Genomic DNA, 21548 nt, shown 5'->3' with positions numbered 1-21548 from the left:
AAAAAAAAAAAAAAAAAAGTATTTGGTAGTGAATGCTCCAAAGTCTTAGTCATGTGATAACAATTCTTTTAGAAAAAGACTAGAGATTCAAAAACAGAGTTAGCCTGAGATTTATGTAGATGCTTCTTAAAGGAATATATAAATATCTTTCATAACAGCCTTTTTGTAGATTTTGCTTTAGCTAAAACAACTGTCCCAGGCCCTTAGACCAATGCTCTGTGGAGCCTGATGGAACAGTAACAAAATCCTTATCCAAAAACCATATGTTTTGCTAAGTTGGCAAGACCATCACAGTGTAAATCACAAAAGTGGTGGCAGGGCACGGTCACACCTGATCCAATAGGCCCCCAGGACAGAACCTGCACTGCTCATGCTGCTGGGCCCATGGACTTCACCTCTGCCTGGCTGGCTCAGCCCAGGGTGGGGTACACTGCAGGGGCTAGAACAGTCTGAAGGACTGGGATGGATAACATGGGGGTCCAGAGTGGCTTGAACTGCTTTGTTGAGCGAAGTTACCACTCACCAGGGTATAAAGAGCTTTGCAGAGTCCTGGGCTGGAGAGTGAGTTGGATGCCCCTGGGTCTAAGTGGCCTTAGGGATTCCAGTTTGGGTTTATGTTTTTGAGGGAGGTAGTGGGGAATTGTTCTGAGATGTGAGCAGAGGGGTTAGTGGGGAGCTCAGAGCCCCTTTGCCAGGAATGCCTTTCCTTCTCTCTCAGGGTGGAAGGACACAAAGGGGCCTCCCCAAACAGGCCGGGGCCCAGGCCAACCTGCATTCAGGCTCACAGTACCTCAATGAGCTCCGAGATGCCCTGTGGGGCTTCAGTTTCAGGGGCCTCTGGTCCCCCAGGCTTGGCTGCCACGGGTATAATTGGTGCACCTCGGAATCTGAAATGGAAAATCAAGTCCCATCACAGTTACAGAGATTGCTGACATGGAAACAAAGCATGTCTGCGCAGCATCTGCAAACTATTAAGCGTGACGGGGGTCTTCTCCTTTCACCCTTTCAACCACACCTAGAAAGACAGCACCATATTACTCCCATTTGGCAGGTGGTGAAACCGACACCCAAAAGGGAACTGTTTTGTACTGGACATCAAAATGGGCCCTCCTAGGTTTTAAACTCCACCTTCATAACCTAAGGAGGCAATAGTGACCCCAGCCCCAAGGCCTCTGACTAAAAGATTCCCTTCAGGAAAACCAGCCTCCTAAGAGAGAGACTCGAGAAATACTAGTGACCAGAAAGTCCCCGAAGATGACCTGGAAGCACACTCCATAGTCCAGTGTCTCCTGCAGAGCACCCCCATCCAGACCCACCTCCTTAGGAAGGCACACTTACTATGAATATTTACTTATCTTTCCCCCTTAAAAAATACAAAGGAGCACAATTAGGAAAAGAAGAGGAAAGAGAAAATAACCCACAATGCCAACATCGTGACAAGTGGTTTTTCCGTACTTTGCCAAAGGGTTATATTTTTTCATATTTCATTACAGTATATACACACTTTCGTATCTTGCTAATTTACTTTCTACTTACCATTGTATCATAGAGAACTTTAAAAAGGGGGAACTTTTTGTTGAATAACAGTGACAACAACAATAACAATCTATTTGCCTGAGCCTAGAATCTAACATAAATGCTTCCGCTTAAAACTCACACCAGCACTGAGGAGTGGTCACCATTTTATAGGTAAGAAAATAAGGCTTAGAAAGGCTAACTAATTTGCTCCCAGACATTGGGTATACACCTCAGAGCCAAATTAGCACCTCACCCTTCGAGTGCAGAGCCAGGGCCCTCAGCCTGCATCGCACTGCTCCCTCGGCAGGCCTGCTCTTTCATCTTGGACAGCTGCACAAGGGCACCCAGAATTCGCAGGCCCTTCCTTCAGTCAGTCAGCACTGATAAACGTATCGGTAGATGTCACTGGTACTTTTCTCCCCTTGGCTTTAGGATAAACTCATAAGGTACACATCTAAGACTAAATACACATTGAAAAACCTGGGAAATTGTAGCATTTTAGAACATCTGAAAAAACTTTCCTCCAGAAAAGCAACAAGAACACTGGCAAAAATGATCAGAATCAACTTGTTCAAAACTCTGGAAACTACCCAAAAACTTGTGGGGTGTTTATTCAAGAAAAGTGACTGAGTCTCGCTAAGAACAAGTAAGCTTTGTGATGTTGTAACTCACCCTATTCCTATCTAACCTTCCCCAACTCTGCAGCAGCCTTGAAAACCAACAGTGGCAATCACGATGAAAACCAGCAGGCTGCCAGGCACCGAAAGGGGCTGAATGACTTTGACTTCTTTCAAAGTCCCTATTAGAAAATTATCATCACTTTCCCTGTCTTGGTGGTTCCCTGAAAGAGACCTACACAAGTCTATCTTTATCTGACCTGCTTTGGAGCTTGCCCAGTGCAAACAACATTTTCCCTCGGGGCATTTGTTGAAAATAATCAGAGGCAACCATTTAATACTACAGCTCCCCGAGGCAGAGGACAACAGTTTAGGCAAACAAAAGGCTGACCAGAAAGCTTAGAAAGAAAAGCTAGGGAATGAGATGTCCACAGGGCATCTGGGAAGCTCTGATGGATCCCTGTAAATCTACTGGGCCACACTCCCCCACAAGGCTCTGGGTAGGCCCAGTGCTATTATGCACTGCTCACAAAAGGCCTGATAAGAGCTGGCTCTCACCTGCTGGTTGAACTTGAGGCTCAGTGCAAGCAGGAAGTGAAGGCTAAGGCAGAATCTCAGCAAGTGTGGCCCAACTGTGTAAACAGAGATTTAGGGCAGAGATTTGGGAGACTCCTTGATTCCAGGCATTTAAGGAAACCCCTGTATAACTGAGGCAGGAGGATCGCTTGAGCCCAAGAGTTTGAGGTTGCTGTGAGCTATGACGCCACTGTAATCTACCAAGGGCAACGAAAAAAATAAAATCCCTGTCCAATCACTAGCTGACCGTTAAGCTGAGCCTAACCTTCATGGGCCACACATGACAAAGAATATAGACTTTACAGGAGCAGATCACAAAAGACACTAAACAATAACAGTGTGCATCAAAGGCCTCCAGAACTGCCATATACTAATCTAAGCAACTAGTTTTCAACAAAAATTTGTAATACATGTGAAGAAACAAGAGTACGACCCACACATAAAAATACTAATAGAAACTGTCCCCAAGGAAGCCTTATTCAACAAAGACTTTAAATCAGTTATTTTAAGTATGTTTAAAAAAAAAAAAGAAAGAAAATCATGTCTAAGGAACCAAAGGAGGCCAGGCACAGTGACCCACACCTATGATCCCAGCACCCTGAGAAGCCAAGGCAGGAGGATCACATGAGCCCAAGAGTGTGAGGTTGCAGTGAGCTACCATGACACTACTGCACTAGCCTGAGGTAACAGAGCAAGACCCTGCTTTGCAGAATAAAAAAGAAAAAAAAAAAAAAGAATATGAGGATAATGTTTTACCAAATACAGAAAATCAAAAAAGAAATTAGAAATTAGAAAAAGAGGCTGAGCACGGTAACCGAGGCCTATAATCTGAGGAGATCAAGGAGGGAGGATCACTTGAGGCCAGGAGTTTGAGACTCAGTCTCTACAAAAAAGTCAAAAAAATTAGCCAGGCACAGTGGCAGATGCTGGGATTCCCAGCTACTTGGGAGACTGAGGCAGGAAGATCACTTAAGTCCAGGAGTTTGAGGTTGCTATGAGCTGTGATGACACTACTGCACTCCAGCCCAGGAGAGAGCAAGACTGTCACACACACACCCCCAAAAACAAAAAAGAAAAAAAAAAAAGAAATTAGGAAAAGAACCAAAAAGAAATTCTTGCATTGAAAAGTACAAAAATTGGGCTCAGCACCCGTAGCTCAGTGGTTAGCACACTAGCCATATACACAGAGGCAGGCAGGTTGGAACCCAGCCAGGCCTTCTAAACCATGACAAGTGGCAACAAAAAAATAGTCAGGCATTGTCAGGCACCCATAGTCCCAGCTATTTTGGAGGCTGAGGCAAAAGAATTGCTTGGCCCCAAAATTTGAGATTGCTGTGAGCTGTGATGCCATGGCACTCTACCGAGGGCAACATAGTAAGACTCTGTCTCACAAAAAAAAAAAAGAAAGAAAGAAAGAAAGAAAAAGAAAAGTACAATAATTGAAATGGAATATCACTAGAGGAGCTTGATAGCTTATTTGAGTAGGTAAAAGAAAGAAGCTACAGAGTTCAAAACAAGTCAGTTGAGATTATCCAGTCTGAAGAAAAGAAAAACCAGAATACAGTCCCCAAAGGCACCTGAAACCCCACCACGCATCACAACATTCAGGAAAACCAGAATACAGTCCCCACCACGCGTAACAAACTCTGAGTTTAGCTTCCACCTTGAGATGATCATGAGAACGGTGCTTCATCAGCCAGAGTTGGAGGTAAGGGTGTGTGTCTCTTTCAAATCCATTCAATAATTTGGGAAGCGGCTGATTTTCAAAAATCAAGGAACATATCATATATTTAAGTCCTATAGCCAGATTAACAACACCCTGGCCTTCTAACAATTAGTTCTCAAACCAGTAAATAATAATATGGTAGCTATATTTATTGTACCCAAACGTTATTAGAGTTTGTTATCACTTTCAAATTACAAATGTAAATGTACTCAATCGTACCAAGTACAATGTACACCATTCTGATGATAGGTCCAGGGAAAGCTCAGACATCAGCACAACAAAATTCACTGGTGAAGCAAAAAACATGTGTACTCCCTAAATTTTCTAAATTAAAAAAAATTTACTGGATCCTTAACAACTCTCTGAATTAGGAAGAATAGTTGCTATCATTCCCATACTTAGAGTCATTTGTGTGTTCACCAAATACTGGTAAAGCAAACCACCATGCACACAGCGCCTGGCTAGGTACTTTAACACAAAGCACCCCATTTAATCCTCACAGCAATGACATCAAGGATTACACCATCATTTTAGAGATGAGGAAATGGAGGCACAGAAAGGTTAAATGACTGCCAATGGTCCACGTGGGCAGCAAATGGCAGAAGCAGGAAGGAATTCGAAGGTCACTACTCTGCTCCCCAAAGCCCCATTCCAGAGCCTTGTTCTTCCCACTGCTGGAATGCTCAGGATGACCTCCAACCTACTCTCCCCGGGACACTGACCACTCTGATAGATGGCACCAAGACTAGGAGACAGAGCCCAGTGCCAGCCCAGGTACAGAGAGGGGAGGACACAGTGACAGAGTTTAATCTTCACAGCAATGACATCAGAGATTACATCACCCCTGCTCTGCTGCCTGCCCCCCGCCCCTCAATGGTACCTGCACACAGTCCATTTATCCCACATCCTTATTACAGGCTTGGTCAAATCTGTGCACCACTTGAGCTATTATTTGCTCAATTTTTATTCTTAAAAGAATTCACAGTCTTACCTAAATATATTTGAAAACACAATTTTATATCACTCTCTAAATGGAAAATCACAAATAAAAGGTAGAGTGGAAGCCTTCCCACCACTAGCCACTTCAAGGATTAGGCAACGCTCTCCACACCCACACAGCACTCCTGCCTGGCACCTGACATGCCCCTCCCACTCCACCCTAGAAGACAACCTGAGGCGCGCAGGCCACACTCAGGAGGCCAGTGCTTCCTGCACATCTGCTCCACTAGCTGACCTTTATGCTAAACATGAGACATGCTGGGTGTGTCATAAATTTGGTAATGCCACTTCTGAGTGTCACTATAACAAGATAATTTAATTTAGTATCATAAAATAGCTTTTTCTGTGAAAGCTGAGTGCTAGTTCTCTTGGAAAGCGTGATAAAGATAAATCCCTTTGAAATCTGGCATTAAATTAGGTTTGGATGAGAAAACCATAAAAGACTTGAGAGGAGGTTGTGTGAAAACTTAGAAAAATTCTATACTCAGATGGGTTGGCAAATCTTCTTTTCCTTTAAAGAAACCGAAACTGTGAACAATGCATTACATTAGGGAGTGGTTTACACACATTAGACAACTCAGAGCCCGCCTCAGTGGGCTCTCACCAGAAGAAAAGGTGGCCTAGGCAGAACATTTCCCAGCAAGTGACAAATAGGACAAAGCTGTGGAGTCCCTGTGGGAACTACCAGAGCAGAGTCTGCTGTTCAAAAATTCACAACAGACTTAAAGTCATTCCCTGAGGGTTTCTCCAGCAAATGTAACCGAGAGCCCTCTACAGCCCTGGTGAAACCTACCAACTGAGGCACCAGTAAGAGACGCAATCACACAGAAAAGAGAGCCTGTCACATTGGGATAGAAAAAAGGCCAAATGCTGACTGGCTGCCCAAGGTGATGCGACTGAAGCTTGAACATTCTAACTTTTAAAAATGTAAATTCTGACTAAGAAGAAAATGCAGATTATAGCTTATTTTACTACACTTAGGCCAAATGAATTAAAGATAACATATGGATTATGAGAGATCATTTATGAGAAATTAAAATGTAAGGCCGGGTATGGCAGCTCATGCCTGTAATCCCAGCAGTTTGGGAGGCCAAGGTGGACAGATGGCTTAAGCTCAGGAGTTCAAGACCAGTCTGAGCCCAGTCTCTAAAAGTAGCCCTGCATTGTGGTAGACACTTGTAGTCTAAGCTACTTGGGAGGCTAAGGCAAGAGAATCACTTGAGCTCAAGGGTTTAAGACTGTTGTGAGCTATGACGCCACAGCACTCAATCCCAGAGTGAAACTGTCTCAAAAAAAAAAAAAATTGAAATGTACACAATGCAGCAACCATGCATGCTTCCAAAGCTCAGCATGAAGCAGAGGGGTCAGGCTGAAGCTCGGAATGCAAACGTGCCCACACAGCCAAGTGCTCGCCCAGCCTGGACCAGCTGTCACAACGCAGTGCAGCAGGAGAGCACAGCACAGCCAAGGCTGTTTCCATCGTAACAACTTACACTGCTGGTTTCATTCAATAAACATCAGTGCATATATTTTAAGCTTAAATATTATTTTTCAGGCATGAATGTGTATCTTTTCTTATGATTCTCTGATTTAAGCAACTTTTTGATTAACCAACTACAGTCCAATCTCAGGGAACAAGAAATCTACTACTATAGCTACAAAAATAAACACAAAGAAAATAAAACAAAGCTATTAAATTCTAGCTAGATAATATTACCTGCTGAAGGCACTGAGCCTGGTTAAAAAGTGAGGGAAACCTTTAAGACACAATTGCATCAATTTGAGATATTTTTTCTAAATTTAATAAAAGAGATTTAAAGATAAAGAAGATCACCTTTCTTCAATGATTCACTGCTTTTTGCCATATCCAAGTACAGCCTTAGAGAGCTGGTGCCCGCCCTGTGAGGTGGTTCCTCTCTTGAGTGACACCACCTTCTTCTTTCTCACATTGTCCCACCATGGCACCCAAAGGAAAGCTGGCCAAAGGGGCCAGCTGAAAAACAGGTAACTGAAGGGAAGAGTTCAAGAGGAACTTGGCTGCTGCCAGCCCTCAACCCCAGGTCCGAAGGAGCCTCCAGGAGGCCAGGTTGACTGCCCCAGCCCAGCTGTCACCAGCCCCTCCACCTTCGCCTCTGGACTTGTGCCACTGCCTTTATACAACCCCAGATTTCTCTTTTCTTGGGGGATAAGCCCTTTTGCTTGACAGCCCCCTACCTGGCCACTTTCATTCATACCCAGTTTCTCCTTCCACTCATATTTCAAAATGAACTCCTTCTTCATACTCACCAGAGCTTATGCCTGATTTTTTTCACATCATCATTTCTGTCTCCCCTTTCACACGGAGGGGCACTAATTAAGCACCTCCTCTATGCCAGGCTCCAAAGAGGGCACACAACAAACAGGGGCCAGGCTGGGGAGATGCAAGAGGGAACCAAGTTCCTGAAGGTCAACAGCAACTCTCTGGTGATCAAGTTAATGCCCTTCAAGGCAATTACTTCCCTCTGTAGCTTCTGACCAGATGACCGCCCACCAGCTAACTCCCTACGCGCCTCATCTCCAGCTCTTCCTCTGTCTACCACTCCTCCCGCACCACGGTTCCCTCGTGGATCACTCCCAAATCTGCATCCTCAGCCAAGACGCCCTGCCAGCAAGCTAGTCCTATCTTGCCTTCTGCCACCAAGTTGCCTCTCAACCCCTCCTTCTTGGTTTCTACCATGAGGTGGCATTGCCCTGGTCTCTGAATTGGTCATCTGACTGCATGGTCACCAATATCTTTCATCAGTCACTGCATCCTACTAATTCTTCTTTTGGGACTGGGCTCCAATGCATCCTGATTTTCATTCTGAAATGAGTCCTATCCGGGGTCAGGCCCTTGTCACCCCAGGCTACCTAGCTGCTCTCCAAAGTGTGTACACGGCCCCACGCAGGCACCAACTACAGCCTGGAGAATCCTCTAGAGCAGCACTGCATAGAGGCACCGGCCTCCTCACCTCCCTGCACCCAGGAGCCCTGTGTGATTGCTCCATGAGGATGTCTGGACCCAGTCTGGTGCACAAGGTTCCCCATGCTCTGCCTTTGTCTCGCCACACTGGCTCACCTCCCCCAAACTCCTGACATCCAAGTAAAAAAAGTAAAGAACTCTAGCCTTACCCTGTCCAGACTCACCTCACACCAACTGCCCTCACCTCTTCCCCCTCCTCTGCCTATCCAAACCTCACCTGGGTGATGGGCAGTCTAAAGTAGGAGTCCAGCAAGAAACCCAGAACTAATTTCTCTGCCACAGACAGCTTAAGTGATTTCACCACTCTCAGCCAATGGGGAACATGACCTGCATTGCTCGGTTGTCTCCAGACCAAATGAGTTAACATAGGTAAAAGTACCACCAGGAGCTCATAAGCAGTCCTTAGATCTGGGGCAGCCACAGCTGCCTGCACCAGCACTCGCCAATCACAGGTGACACCATCCCTTCCCAGCAGTCACTGCCCTCACCTGCATTCTACATTTTGAACCTCAACCTTCTAGGCCAATTCACATTCCTGACTCCCTGAGCCAGAAGCAAATTTTCCTTCCCCAGAAGCTCCTGGAACCCCGTGCAGCTCTGAGGAGCCACTTCAGCTCTGCCTTCAACAGCCAAGCAAATCCCCTACAGTTATCGCCTCTGCTGCCCAGCCTTTTCTGCACAAGTGCACTATAATGTGAGTTTCTTACAGCAGGAGGGGCTCAGTTCAGCAGGTCTGGGAATCCTCACCACAGGTCCTGGCCTGGGTAGGAGCAAACCCTTAAAGAAAATCAGACTTTTTTTTTTGTTTTTTTAAAAGAGGAAACAATTCTGAGGGGCTTCAGTTCCCTAAAGAGCAACTTAGTCTTGAGCCACTTGTTGCCCCAAAGGTTAGTATGACAAGATAATGTGAGTTCAGGAGGGAGTTTCCAAACAGGGCCCGAGACCACTTGCCAATCATTCCGGAGCAACTCAGGCCATGCTGCCACTGCAAAAATGGCAGGACATCAAGGGAGAAAAGAGAGTTTGGAGAAGGAAGGCTGGAGAAAACTTAAAAAAATAAAAAGGAATAGTGAGAAGAGGGAAAAGGGAAGAGAAGAAATAAGAAATAAAAACATTGAAGAAGAGAGAGAAGAAAAGCAGCACGGGACAGAAAGCAATGAAATGGCAGGAAAAGAACACAGACATTTCTGTGGCCTGCCCCACGCCAGGCACAGGTTTGGCACTCTCCACGTGATCTCAGTGCCCCACAAGCAGGGACGGGCTCAGAGAAGACAAAGGACCTGCTCAGGCCTCCAGGGGGCCCAGGCAGTAACTGGCTGGTCTGCAGTGATCTGGAGACCAGTCCTTTCCCTTAGGAAAAAGAGAAGGGTCAGGGGAAAATCTATTCTTTTTTTTTTTTTTTTTGAGACAGAGCCTCAAGCTGTCCCCCTGGGCAGAGTGCCATGGCATTATAGCTCATAGCAACCTCCAACTCCTGGGCTCAAGCGAGTCTCCTGCCTCTGCCTCCCAAGTAGCTGGGACCACAGGCGCCCGCCACAGCGCCTGGCTATTTTTTGGTTGCAGCCGTCATTGTTGTTTGGTGGGTCCGGGCTGGGGATTCGAACCCGCCACCTTAGGTGTACGTGGCTGGCGCCTCAGCCGGTTGAGCTATAGGCGCCGAGCCGGAAAATCTATTCTTGAAGGAAGGGGGAGCACTCCAGCCACAAAGCCCCCTGAGCCAGAGCCCAGCCATGAGTCAGAACTGGCTCTGCTTCCACACCCCAAGCCCAAGGCTCAGAGGGACAGAGAAGAGAAAGAACGTGCACAGGGAATTCCAGCAATTAACCATAAAGCTCTCGGAAATTCAATTATTTTTATCCAAATCCTTTTGGGTAACACATAAGAAAATATAAAGGCAAGTTGGGCTGTGTGTCTGGACTTTTTCCAGGCTCAAGAGAAGCTGCCCTTCTTGATGTCCTGAACATGCCACACACTGGGGCATCCTGGCTTCTGGCCACAGAAGGGAGACTCAGCCCCTGGAGTCCAGGGAAATAAGAGTTCAGCAGCCCCCAGGCTGGCATCTGAGTTCCAGCAGCATGAGGAACTCCATCCAGAGGCAGTAGCCCCACAGCTCTGCAGGTCCGGCAGGAGCTGCCCAGACTGCATCCAGTGCTCACCCTGCCCCGTCACACCACTGCCACCTCCAGGGTCCCCTTGCAGCCATGGGAGGATATAGTGCCCACCACGGCCAGACATGCTAACTGTGCCAACACACAAAACCATTTCAAATAAGAAAAAAAAGAAGAAGAAACAAAGAAAAATATACTATGTAAGTTTATAAAAGACACATAAACAGAAAATAAGTTTTAGGTTTGGAATAGTAAACTCTAAATCAACAAACATTTATCAAGTCTTATTTTTCTCAGCATTTAAGCCAGATGCAGACCTAACTCTGGGTAACTATAAGGATCCAGCTGATTCAATGAACTATGCAGGGGAAACACTTAGCACAGTGATGAGCTCACAGTAGGTGCTTGCGTACTTCAGCTATTATTACTGAGCATCTAATTTCTACTGTGTGCCAGATCCGGTGTAAACTGCTTCCTCATAAGGCTGAACTAACAGCTCCTACTTTACAAGGGAAGAAACAGCAACTCAGAGAGAGAGAGAGAATGAGTTTCCCAAGCCCACACAGCTAGTCAGACACAAACGTAGTCCAGAATGTATACCTATAAGAGACCTTTCAATAGTAGAGAAACCCCTAGCGACTGCCATTGAACCCACTCCCAGGGAGGGAGGCAGAGGGAGGCCGCTCAATGGACCCCTGGGTAGGCCTCAGGCAGAGGGCCTCAGCCAAAACAGAAAGAAGGAAATATTATAAAAAAACATTTAAAAGGCTGGAGGAACCAGGAGGCTGGGTAAAAAATGTATCAAGGATGCTATCAGATGATAATATTTAGTGAAAAATAAACAGAAAAAACTAGAACACAGAACAGTATCAATGTTGTGATAACAACTACATCAAATTATGTACACATGGGAAAAACTGACAGGAATCCTAGAGGAAAACACTTTAATTTGATGTACTGGGAAGATTGTGGGTACATTTTTATCTTCTATTTTGATTTCTGTTAACACTGATAAATGTTTATGCAAGAGTAATTTTAAATGCTTCAGAGATAAAGAAATCACAAAAAAAGACAATCAAAGAATTTGACTACATAAAAATTAGACACTTCTGTATGCTAAAAAAACTAAAATGGAAAGAGAATAAATGACTAAGACTTACTTTTAGCAAATATAATAGGCAAACAGTTAACAGTAATATTTCTATTAATATTAAACACTCCTGAAAATCAAAAAGAAAGCATTAAAACCGCAAGAGGCAAATAGACAAAATATATGGGCATAATTCACACATATAAAAGCACAACTGTTTAATACACTTAAGGAAAAATGTTCAATTTCACCAGTAATTAAAGAACCACATAATAAAATTTAAAAATATTGGGGTGGTGCTGTGACTCAAAGGAGTAGGGCACTGGCCCCGTATGCCAGAGGTGGTGGGTTCAGGCCCAGCACTGGCCAAAAACTGCAAAAACCAACCAACCAACCAACCAACCAAACAAACCCTTAAAATATATCATTTCTATTCTATTAAGTTTGAAATATATTTTAAAATTATAAAGTTAGCTGTTGATACCTGTATAAAATGGTAGAATATTTCTGAAAAATAACATGACAATGTACGACAAAGGGTTAATAAAACAGTCAGGTTCTTTGATCAGTTATCTCACAGCTGGGCTCTATCAGGAGGTAAAAACTGAAAATACAAAGTTTAGCTGGGCACAGTGACCCACACCTGTAATTCTAGCACTCTGGGAGGCTGAGGTGGGTGGATTGCTTGAACTCAGAAGTTCCACAGCAGCCTGAGCAAGAGCGAAACCCCCTCTCTACTAAAAATAGAAAAAACTAGGTGGATGTTGTGGTGGGCACCTACAATCCCAGATACTTGGGAGACTGAGGCAAGAGGATCACTTCAGCCCAAGAGTCTGAGGTTGCTGTGAGCTCTGACACTGTGGCACTCTCCCAGGGCAACAGAGTGAGTTTCAGCCTCAAAAAAACCCCCCAAAACAAAAAACCCAAAGTTTAATGACATACGAAAATGCTATATAAAATGTTAAGTAATAAAAGGCAGAAATCAAAAATGTAAACACCTCATGATTACAATTAGGGGGAGGCTGTATTCAGCAAAGTTGCTCTATGTAAGATTAACAGAGATCAGTTGTGTTTCTACACATCAGCAATGAAAACCCAAAAAGGAAATGAAGAAAATAATTCTATTACAATAACATCTAAAAGAAGTAAATACTTGGGAATAAATACAACCAGTGAAGTTTATTTTTAGCGAAACACTGCAGAAAGAAATTAAAGAAGACCTAAATAAATGGAGAGACATACCATGTTCATGAATTACAAGATTTAATACTGTTAACATGTCAATACTTCCCAAAGAACCTACAGATTTTTTTTTTTTTTTTTTTTGAGACAGAGCCTCAAGCTGTCCCCCTGGGTAGAGTGCTGTGGCATTACAGCTCACAGCAACCTCCAACTCCTGGGCTCAAGTAGTCTCCTGCCTCTGCCTCCCAAGTAGCTGGGACCACAGGCGCCCGCCACAACGTCCGGCTGGTTTTTTTGGTTGCAGCCGTCATTGTTGTTTGGCAGGTCTGGGCTGGGGATTCAAACCCGCCACCTTAGGTGTACGTGGCTGGCGCCTTAGCCGGTTGAGCTATAGGCGCCGAGCCGAACCTACAGATTCAATGCAATCCCTATCAAAATTCCAACAACATTTTTGTAAGAACGGACCTGCAGATCCTCCCAATTCACATGTAATGGCAAGAGGCCCTAAGAAGCCAAAACAGTCTTGAAAAAACAACCAAGCAAACAAAGATGGAGGACTCATACCTCTTGACTTGGAGACTTACTACAAAGCTACAGTCATCAAAGCCATGTGGTACTGGCCTAAGGACAGACATATAGACCAGGGTAATAAAATTGAAAGCCTAGAAATAAACCTGCATATATGTGGTCATGAGATTTTTGACAAGGGTAAAAGAGGAAAGGACAATCTTTTCAACAAATAGTGCTAGAACAACTGGATATCCACACACAAAAGAATGAAGTTGAACCCTTACCTCATATCACAAACAAAAATTAAGTCAAAATGGGTCAAAAACCTAAATATAAAAGCTAAAACTATGAAATACTTAAAAAAAGAAAAAACAACCTCTGGAGAAAATCTTCATGACACTGCGTTTGACAATGATATCATAGACAGGACTCCAAAAGCACAGGCAACAAAAAGAAAAAACAGATAAATTAGATTTCATCAAATGTACTCTAGTACATCAAAGAACACTATTAAGAAAGTAAAAAGACAACCTAGATAACAGGAGGAAATATCTGCAAATCATTATCTCTGGTAAGAGATTAATGTCTAGAATAGATAAAGAACTCATCAACAATAAATAACCCAATTTAAAAATGGACAAAGGATTTGAACAGATTTTTCTCCAAAGACACACAAATGGCCAAAATACACGACAAGATGTTCAACATCATCAGGAAAATGAAAATGAAAACCACAATGAGATGCCACTTCATACCCACTAAGATGGTTATTAAAACAACAACAAAAAATAGCAAGAGGAGGCGATGGAGAAACTGGAACTTTCATGCAATTGCTGGTATAACTACAAATGTGAAATGTGCAGCTGCTGTAAAGTATGACAATTCCTCAAAAAGTTAAACACAGAACTACCCCGTGACCCAGCAGTGCCTCTTCTAAGTGTACAGGAGTATAAATGAAGGGGGTTGAAAGGGAGACTCGAACAGACTCTGTATGTCCATGCTCACAGCAGCATCATTCACAACAGTCAGGAAGCAACCCAAGTGACTCCAAAATGCAGCACAGACACATAACAGAACCCTGTTCAGCCATAAAAAGGAGTAAACTTCTGACAAGCTACAATAGCAACAGACCTTGAAACACACTATGCTAAGTGAAATAATTTGGATATAGAAGGCCAAATATTGTATAATTCTACTTATATAAGGTACCTAGAATAGGCAAATTCGAGGAGACAAAAGGCAGAATAGAGTCTGGGGAGTAGGGAAGGAAGGGGAGTTATTGCTTCACGGCTAGAGAGTTTATGTTGGGGGATCATGGAAAAGTTTGGGTATAGACTGTGGGGGTGATCAGACAGCATTGTGAATATACTTATTTGTAGCACTGAGTTTTATACTTATTAAATGGTTACAATGATAAATACTATGTATGTTTTACAATAAAAAATGTAGAGGAAAGGGGGGTGCAAGATTATGCATATTAAAAAGACAGAAACGAAAACACCCAAAATGTCAGCCACTGCTATTTTGAGAAAAAAATTCTCTAGATGTTCTCCTCTTTCTTTTAACTACTTTGCTCTGTTTTCCAAGTAGTTTTTTCAATTACTCTTCAGATAGAAAAAAATAAGCGTTATGTGTTAAACACTTTTCAGGTTTTGATATGTGCATAATTCACCAATCTAAAGTTTTCCTTTATAAATATAAAGTTTCTTTGCATTTGGACCAGCATTTCCAAAGGATTTATTTAATGAGGAACCATAAGAACAGGAAATAATCATTTTAAATGATTTATAGCCATTTTTTGCTGCATGGAGGTAGGTCATGTTTTCTTACAAGATGATGCAGCCCAGCCTGGACACAGGCGCAATGACCATAATCCATCAGGGCCACAGTCGGTTCCCTTCTCCAACAGCCCTCTAGGTGCTGGGTAAGGGGAGGAGGGACTTAAAAGGCCCCTCAGATGAACAATTGCCCCTGGAGGTGTGATAAAGTCCGTAATTTTGACCTTCAACTAATAAAACAGCAATAGTTATTTAAACAAGCAAATAAGAATTTTCCTTAAATTTAATTAATGAAAACTATCACTATTGATTTACCCTAGGTCATTCCCAGAAAGCCCCATTTATGTAGTGAATGATACTGATGCCGTATTGGGTTTTTATACAGGAGTCCAAGACCCATTCTCCCATTTCTAACAAGTAAATAAAACAGCAGGGAGATCAAAAAATTCACTAAAAAGAAGATATAATTTTTTATCTTCCTTTTTACAGTCTCATACCCACTTCCGTTGGGAATAACAAAGTCTGAATTCTTATGCAACACTTATCTAAATGTGTCGATTTTATCGGATTGATGAATTTTGCTAACAAAAGGCAGCGCTAGGAAATCTTTTATGACATATTTGGACCATTCACAGGGCTGGAGCTTTAATTTAACCAACTTAAGAATTCTGAGGGAGAGCTGCAGGTGTTGGATCTGAAAAAAAAATCATAAATGGAAAGGCATATCAATCTTTATGACAGGGAAACAAAACACTCTACTTGCTTGCCCTCCACAGGCAAGAGGAGAGGTGGAAGTATTGTCTCAGGCTGCATAGCAAAGAGGAAGCGTCCCTGTCTCCCAGTGACCGCTGTTTAGTATTGATCAAAAGGGACTGGCCCAGAGAGGAAGAGAGAAATTGATAAAACAATGATGTTTGCCAACAAGGACATTTTCTCAACCATGCCAGAATTAGTCACTCCTGTGGCTGTCTGTGCAGCCAGGTGGCTTTCTGTGCTATGATCCCCACATGGCTCCTGCTCCCCAAGCTGCCCAGCAACGCTGCCATCTTTCTGCCACTCTAGACAAACTGTGTGGATCCTCCTTTTAGAGGCTTCCCAGGCACTACCTCGACTCAGAGCCACACCTTCTCTCCCTGAGAAAACCACCACAGTCCAGCAACCTCAGTCACCACCATCTCTCCATCCTCCTCCTCCCTGCTGCCTCCTGGGGCCTTCTGGGACCTCCCTGCCAGGGCAGCTTTCATCTCCTCATAGGAAACTTCATTCGGTCACTTCCCTGCACAAAATTCTTTAATGACTTCCTACTTTGGCATAAGATGCTACAAAGGTCCTTTGTGATTCGGTGTTTCCTAGTCTGGGCTCCAGCAGCATCCATCTGTCTCTCTGTCCATCCACCTACCCAAAGTTATAAGCCTAGGCAACATAAACAGCCAGTTGTCCACCAAAATTCGTTTTCATCTTGACAAGCTGTAGCGAAGCAAATGATCAGAGAACACAATCCTAGTCTCTCTGGCAATGAGGGATGGCTTGTGTGCAACAGAACTAAGTCTTCCCCCAAAAGAATCTAAGTGTGAAAAGGAGTCTGTGCTCTTCCAGGCCTTCCACAATGGGCACACGGTCCCTGAGCTGCTTGCCCTTCCTGTGAGGCAAATCACAGAAATCCCTGACTTAATTTACTGCACGAACACAGCACACCCTACAGCAGCAGAAGGGCAGGAGGACGGTGGCAGTCTGTGCTTCTGAACACCGTGCAGAGCAGAGCACCCTCCAACCTAGACTGCTTACATCAGGAAATTACCTGATAATCAACTGCTAGTTTCTTTATGCTCCTGTATTTTCTGGCGTCTTTTAACAGTACATTAGCCTCTACCTAATTTGATGCAGCCCTTGGTGTAAGCAGGTGCCAGGTGAGATTTCACTTTGGACAGGAGGGTGACATCTGCCCGTCTGATCCGCATTCATGAACTGAACACAGGAGGCCTAAGCAGACTTCTTACACGCACGAACACCCCTCCCAAGCAGACCTACTTGGTGTTCTCTAGGGTCTTCTGCATTTTCTTGGTCATTTTATCAATTGCTGCCTGTCTCTTTCCTTCAGCTAAGAGATCTATTTTGTTCAGCACCACCACCAGCTTCTGGCAGGCAATCTGGCCAATCACAAGGCATTCCGCTGACTGGGTCTGCATCCCCTTGGTCACATCGATGACCAGCATCATCAAATCAATGATCTGGGCCCCTGGGATAAGAGAAGACAAAGTTAGAAAGGGAAAAATGTGGTGAACCTGCAGAAAGTCACCCAGTACCCCAGGTCAGGCAAAGCACTACAGTAAAAATGGGCAAAATGACCACAAGCCTCCTGGCTCTGGGGCCCATTCTAGGCATTTGGAACCACAGGACCTCACTGAAGCCTCAGAACCACCAAGAGAGATGAGGCTGAGGCCCACAAACACAGGGCCTCAGTCTCCTCATCCATCTCTCCTTCCTGCTGCCTCCTGGGGCCTCCTAGAACTTTTCTGCCCAGGGTTGCAGGACGCAGCAGGATTGGGTTAGGTATAGGATCATCTGACTCCAAAACCCACACCTTGCTATTGCACCAGTCCTGGCATTTCCATTCCATTCAACAGAAGGAGAAATGTCCCAGCAAGAAAAAAGCTCATGTTTTATGCTAGGCTTGGCAGATGCCTAGACACTTGTCTTTACTAAGAGGAAAGACTGGACAAAAGTAGAGGATGTGTGAGAAGGGTCAGAAGCAAACAGTATCTTCTCCTCGCAGCACTGTGATTCGCTCCAGAGCATCCCATACGTGGCTGCGTTCTCCCTCCTCACTTCTCTCATCCTTTCTGAGCTGTCTGGGAGGTTCCCTCTGGGAAACTGGAGCATCCAAGGCCCTGAGACACAGACACTGAGCGTGTGTACATGTGCGCTTGTGAGCATCACTGCATACAGACAAATCCCAGAGAAGTCAACAAAGGGAGCACGTTGTTAAGTCACATAAGGAACACTAAGGTTAGTCAGTGAAGCGACTGTGTCCTTTTCAATAGGATCTGGAGTCATTTCAACAACAACCAAAGATGTGACTTTGGCAGTTCAGGAATATAATAACATTTTCACCACTGGAATGAAGAGTAATTACATTTGAGTTCAAAAAAATGCCCCATGAAGGGTCACTGGATGGAGGGAATGTAAGAAAGAGGGAGGACTTTTTCTTTTTCTTTCTGTGGGCACACTGCATGCACTAGGTCAACTTACTCTCCATGACCTTGTGTTTCAGAGGAAAAGAAGGAGACCTAGAGATACAGGGTTACTTATTCTAGACCACAGAGCCAGCTGGTACCAAAGTGGGCTAGAAAGCAGAGCTCCTCACCCCACAGTCGAGGAATTCTTCCCACTCCTGGTCTCCTCGTCATTGCTGACCTGCTGAAGCATCTCTGACTTCAGGCAGGCTGAGGCATGCCTGACTCCTTGCCTCCGCAGCTCCTACCACACCCTGTCATCTGAGGACACAAGGGGCAGGCATGGCTACACACATGGCAGCAGCAGCATCTCCCTACCAGGTCACTGGGAGACAGGGCCAAGGTCTGTCTGGGACCAATGCTATAGCAGCCAAGGTGGGGATACTGGCCCCATGGTCTTCATGAATGTGACAGATTATCTAAAATCAACTCAGCTCATCTGATAGACTATATCTACTGAATCACCAACTCACCTCTGGAACCATCCCTGTTCCAGCTTCTGACCCCACAGCTCATGGCAAACTACTCCCTAATGGGTTGCTTCAGCTCAGACTTGGCCTTATAAACTCCATCCTCCAAATGTCCTCCCCAAAGGGACTTTCTAAAAATATATATAACTAATTGGTATATTCCTCAGGGGGAGAGAGACCAGTACAACCTCTATGGGGTCCAATTTGGAAAGAGCTATCAAAATGCACAAAATCTCTGACCCAGCCAAGCCAATAGTACAGCACATTTGTTGCAGACAGAGTTGAAGACCATGTAAATGTCCATCAGTAGGGACAGGTTAAAAGTAAACAAATGACCCAAGACTCAAGCAATGACTGCTATCCATCCATCGAAAAGAGTGACGTTCTCGGCTTGCACCTATAGCTCAGCAGCTAGAGCGCCAGCTACATACACTGGGGCCAGCGGGTTCAAACCCAGCCCAGGCTTGCCAAACAACAGTGACAACTACGATCAAAAAAAATTGTGACAGGCACATGTAGACCCAGCTACTTGGAAGGGTGAGGCCAGAGAATCGCTTAAGCCCAAGAGTTGGAGGTTGCTGTGAGCTGTGATGACAAAGCACTCTACCAAGGGTGACATAGTAAGACTCTTTCTCAAAAAAAAAAAAGAGTAAAACTCTCTATGTACTACTATGGAATGTGCTCCAAGGTTGAGTGAATGAGAGCGTGAGGGGCAGAACAGCATACCCAGGGAAACTGTCGTTAAAAGGGGTGTGTACATGTTGGTGCTATAGATTAATAAGTATTTGCATCGACACACATAAGATATCTCTTAGGGAATGCAAAAGAGACGAGTAACTTGGTGGTCTGTTAGGAGAACAGACAAAAGATAGGTAGGAAGGAAATTTTTCACATACATTCTTTAGTTCCTTTTCATTTTAAACAAGGGCATATAGTAAATAACCTAAAAATAAATAAAATTAAATGTATGAACACATAAATAACAAAAGGAAACACAGACCTGGCCATGTTATCCTCCTGCAAGATACAGCCCCATTATCCTCTGTATAGAACCAGACTCCCAAGGGCAGTTTTGGGGACTCCCTTGCTTTAAACTTAACAGTGGCTTCCTACTCACCTGGGCCAGGCACTGTGCTGTGTGCTGTGCAAAGCCTTTCCTGGACTGTTCATCCTTCCCCAGAGTCTCCTGACACCAGGCTTCCCTCCCACAAAGCTGAGCCTGAGCACGCCCCACCTACAACATGAGACTAACCGTCTCCTGGGAGGCCAGCCACTGGTAAACCTGAAGGCCAGTTGCTATAGGGCTGGGTCCTGAGGGATAAAGCCTACAGATAAACAAGTGAGGAAGAGTGCCTGGGAGTCTCCACCTATTTGCCTGTCTCTGTGAGGACTCAAGAGCCACCCTCACAGCAGACCAGTCCCAGTGGGACCCCAGCGCTGGTGGGTGAAGCCATCACCACAGACCCAGTACTCCTCCACCTCACAGGTTCTTCTTTAAGGACTTTTGAAAAGTAATTCTGACTACCTAGGTTCCTTCAAGAACCTAAACACCACGCACTACCTAGCCCCCGCTTCACAGATATGGAAGTTTAGCCTTTAGAAAAGTCCAATGATTGCCCACAATTACACAGCAAATGGGGAGCAGAGAACACATCTGAACTCCAGCCCCCCAGCACTTAACTGCCATACCACACAGCCCCCCTTCCCAGTGGGGGCCCAGCCCCACCCAGCCTCTTGTCCACAATCCCTACCCTACTTTCCACCTGAGAATCAAGGCAGGCTCCATGTGACTCTCGCCCCTTCCCTGCCTTGCCTTTGCACCTGCTCCTGTTCTGCACAGAATACCTGCCCAAGCTTCACCCATCCCTGGTTCTTGCTCCTCTACCCCACCCAACGTTGACAGCTCACAACCATGGTTGGGTTTTCAATCTGTATTCACAGCACAAAACTCATCTTGTGCACAGACTTTTAATAAAACTTAGCTGTTCTGAACTGAGCAAATGTTCATTCTCTGCCTCTCACTTTATTCACCAGGAATCTGTACTTTTCTCTAAGAGTCACTTTCCTATCAGTGAGTACAGCTACCCAAGAGTGCCCTGTCTGCCCTGCTGGCTGGACAGGAATGACTCCTGCCTGCAAGCAGCAGGCCCTCTCTCTTCTCACGCCTGCTGAGATCCTGGGGTTGAGAAATGACATTGAGTGGCAGACCCAGATAGGTCAGTGCAGACGGGACACAAACCCCCAGGAGCCAGTCCAGATTTCATCTGCGGTCTTATCCAGCATCTATAGGCTGCCTTTGTTCCCACGAGTACACAGCTCTGCTCCAAATGGTCAGGCTCTTGAGTGGACCTCCTGCAAGACAGACAGTACCAGGGACTTCTAAGGAGACCCGAGGTCACAGTGACTTGACTGGCCGCACTGAGAACCAGGGCACAGCTGGACACGAGGGTCAGCACCATGGAAGTGCCTGCTGCCTGACAGCAGCTCTCAGTTCCTCTCATTTCTTCAGCAAACTTTTGATCAGACAACAGGAAGTGAGTGACACAACTGGCCCAATTTGTCTTTTTCAAAATCCCTAGTATTTCCACAGAATGAATCAAACAGTGTCCTTCCCAATTCCCACGAACCCAGGGGAGAAAACCACTCTGAGACCAGAGGGACAGAGTGAGTGAGTGGGTGGGAAACACAAGACAAAAAAATCGAGGCTTACAAATGAGCCTCTATATTTCCCAATCTATCA

General features: G+C 44.8%; 1 protein-coding gene across 1 annotated transcript in view; it reads right to left on the bottom strand.

Annotated features, from left to right (window-relative positions):
* The window catches only part of EEFSEC (eukaryotic elongation factor, selenocysteine-tRNA specific), a 280597-nt gene that overhangs the window by 141218 nt on the left and 117831 nt on the right, over nucleotides 1–21548 (bottom strand). The window contains exons 2-3 of the mRNA XM_023516956.1: nucleotides 17134–17341; nucleotides 791–887 (exon numbers count right to left, since the gene is read on the bottom strand). Coding sequence (XP_023372724.1) covers nucleotides 791–887; nucleotides 17134–17341 — 305 coding nt within the window. The remainder of the gene's footprint in view (nucleotides 1–790; nucleotides 888–17133; nucleotides 17342–21548) is intronic.

The sequence above is a fragment of the Otolemur garnettii genome, unplaced genomic scaffold (assembly GCF_000181295.1).
Source record: "Otolemur garnettii isolate 467f Iridium unplaced genomic scaffold, OtoGar3 scaffold00101, whole genome shotgun sequence".
Lineage (NCBI taxonomy): Eukaryota > Metazoa > Chordata > Mammalia > Primates > Galagidae > Otolemur > Otolemur garnettii.
This window is presented reverse-complemented; position numbering and strand designations above follow the sequence as displayed.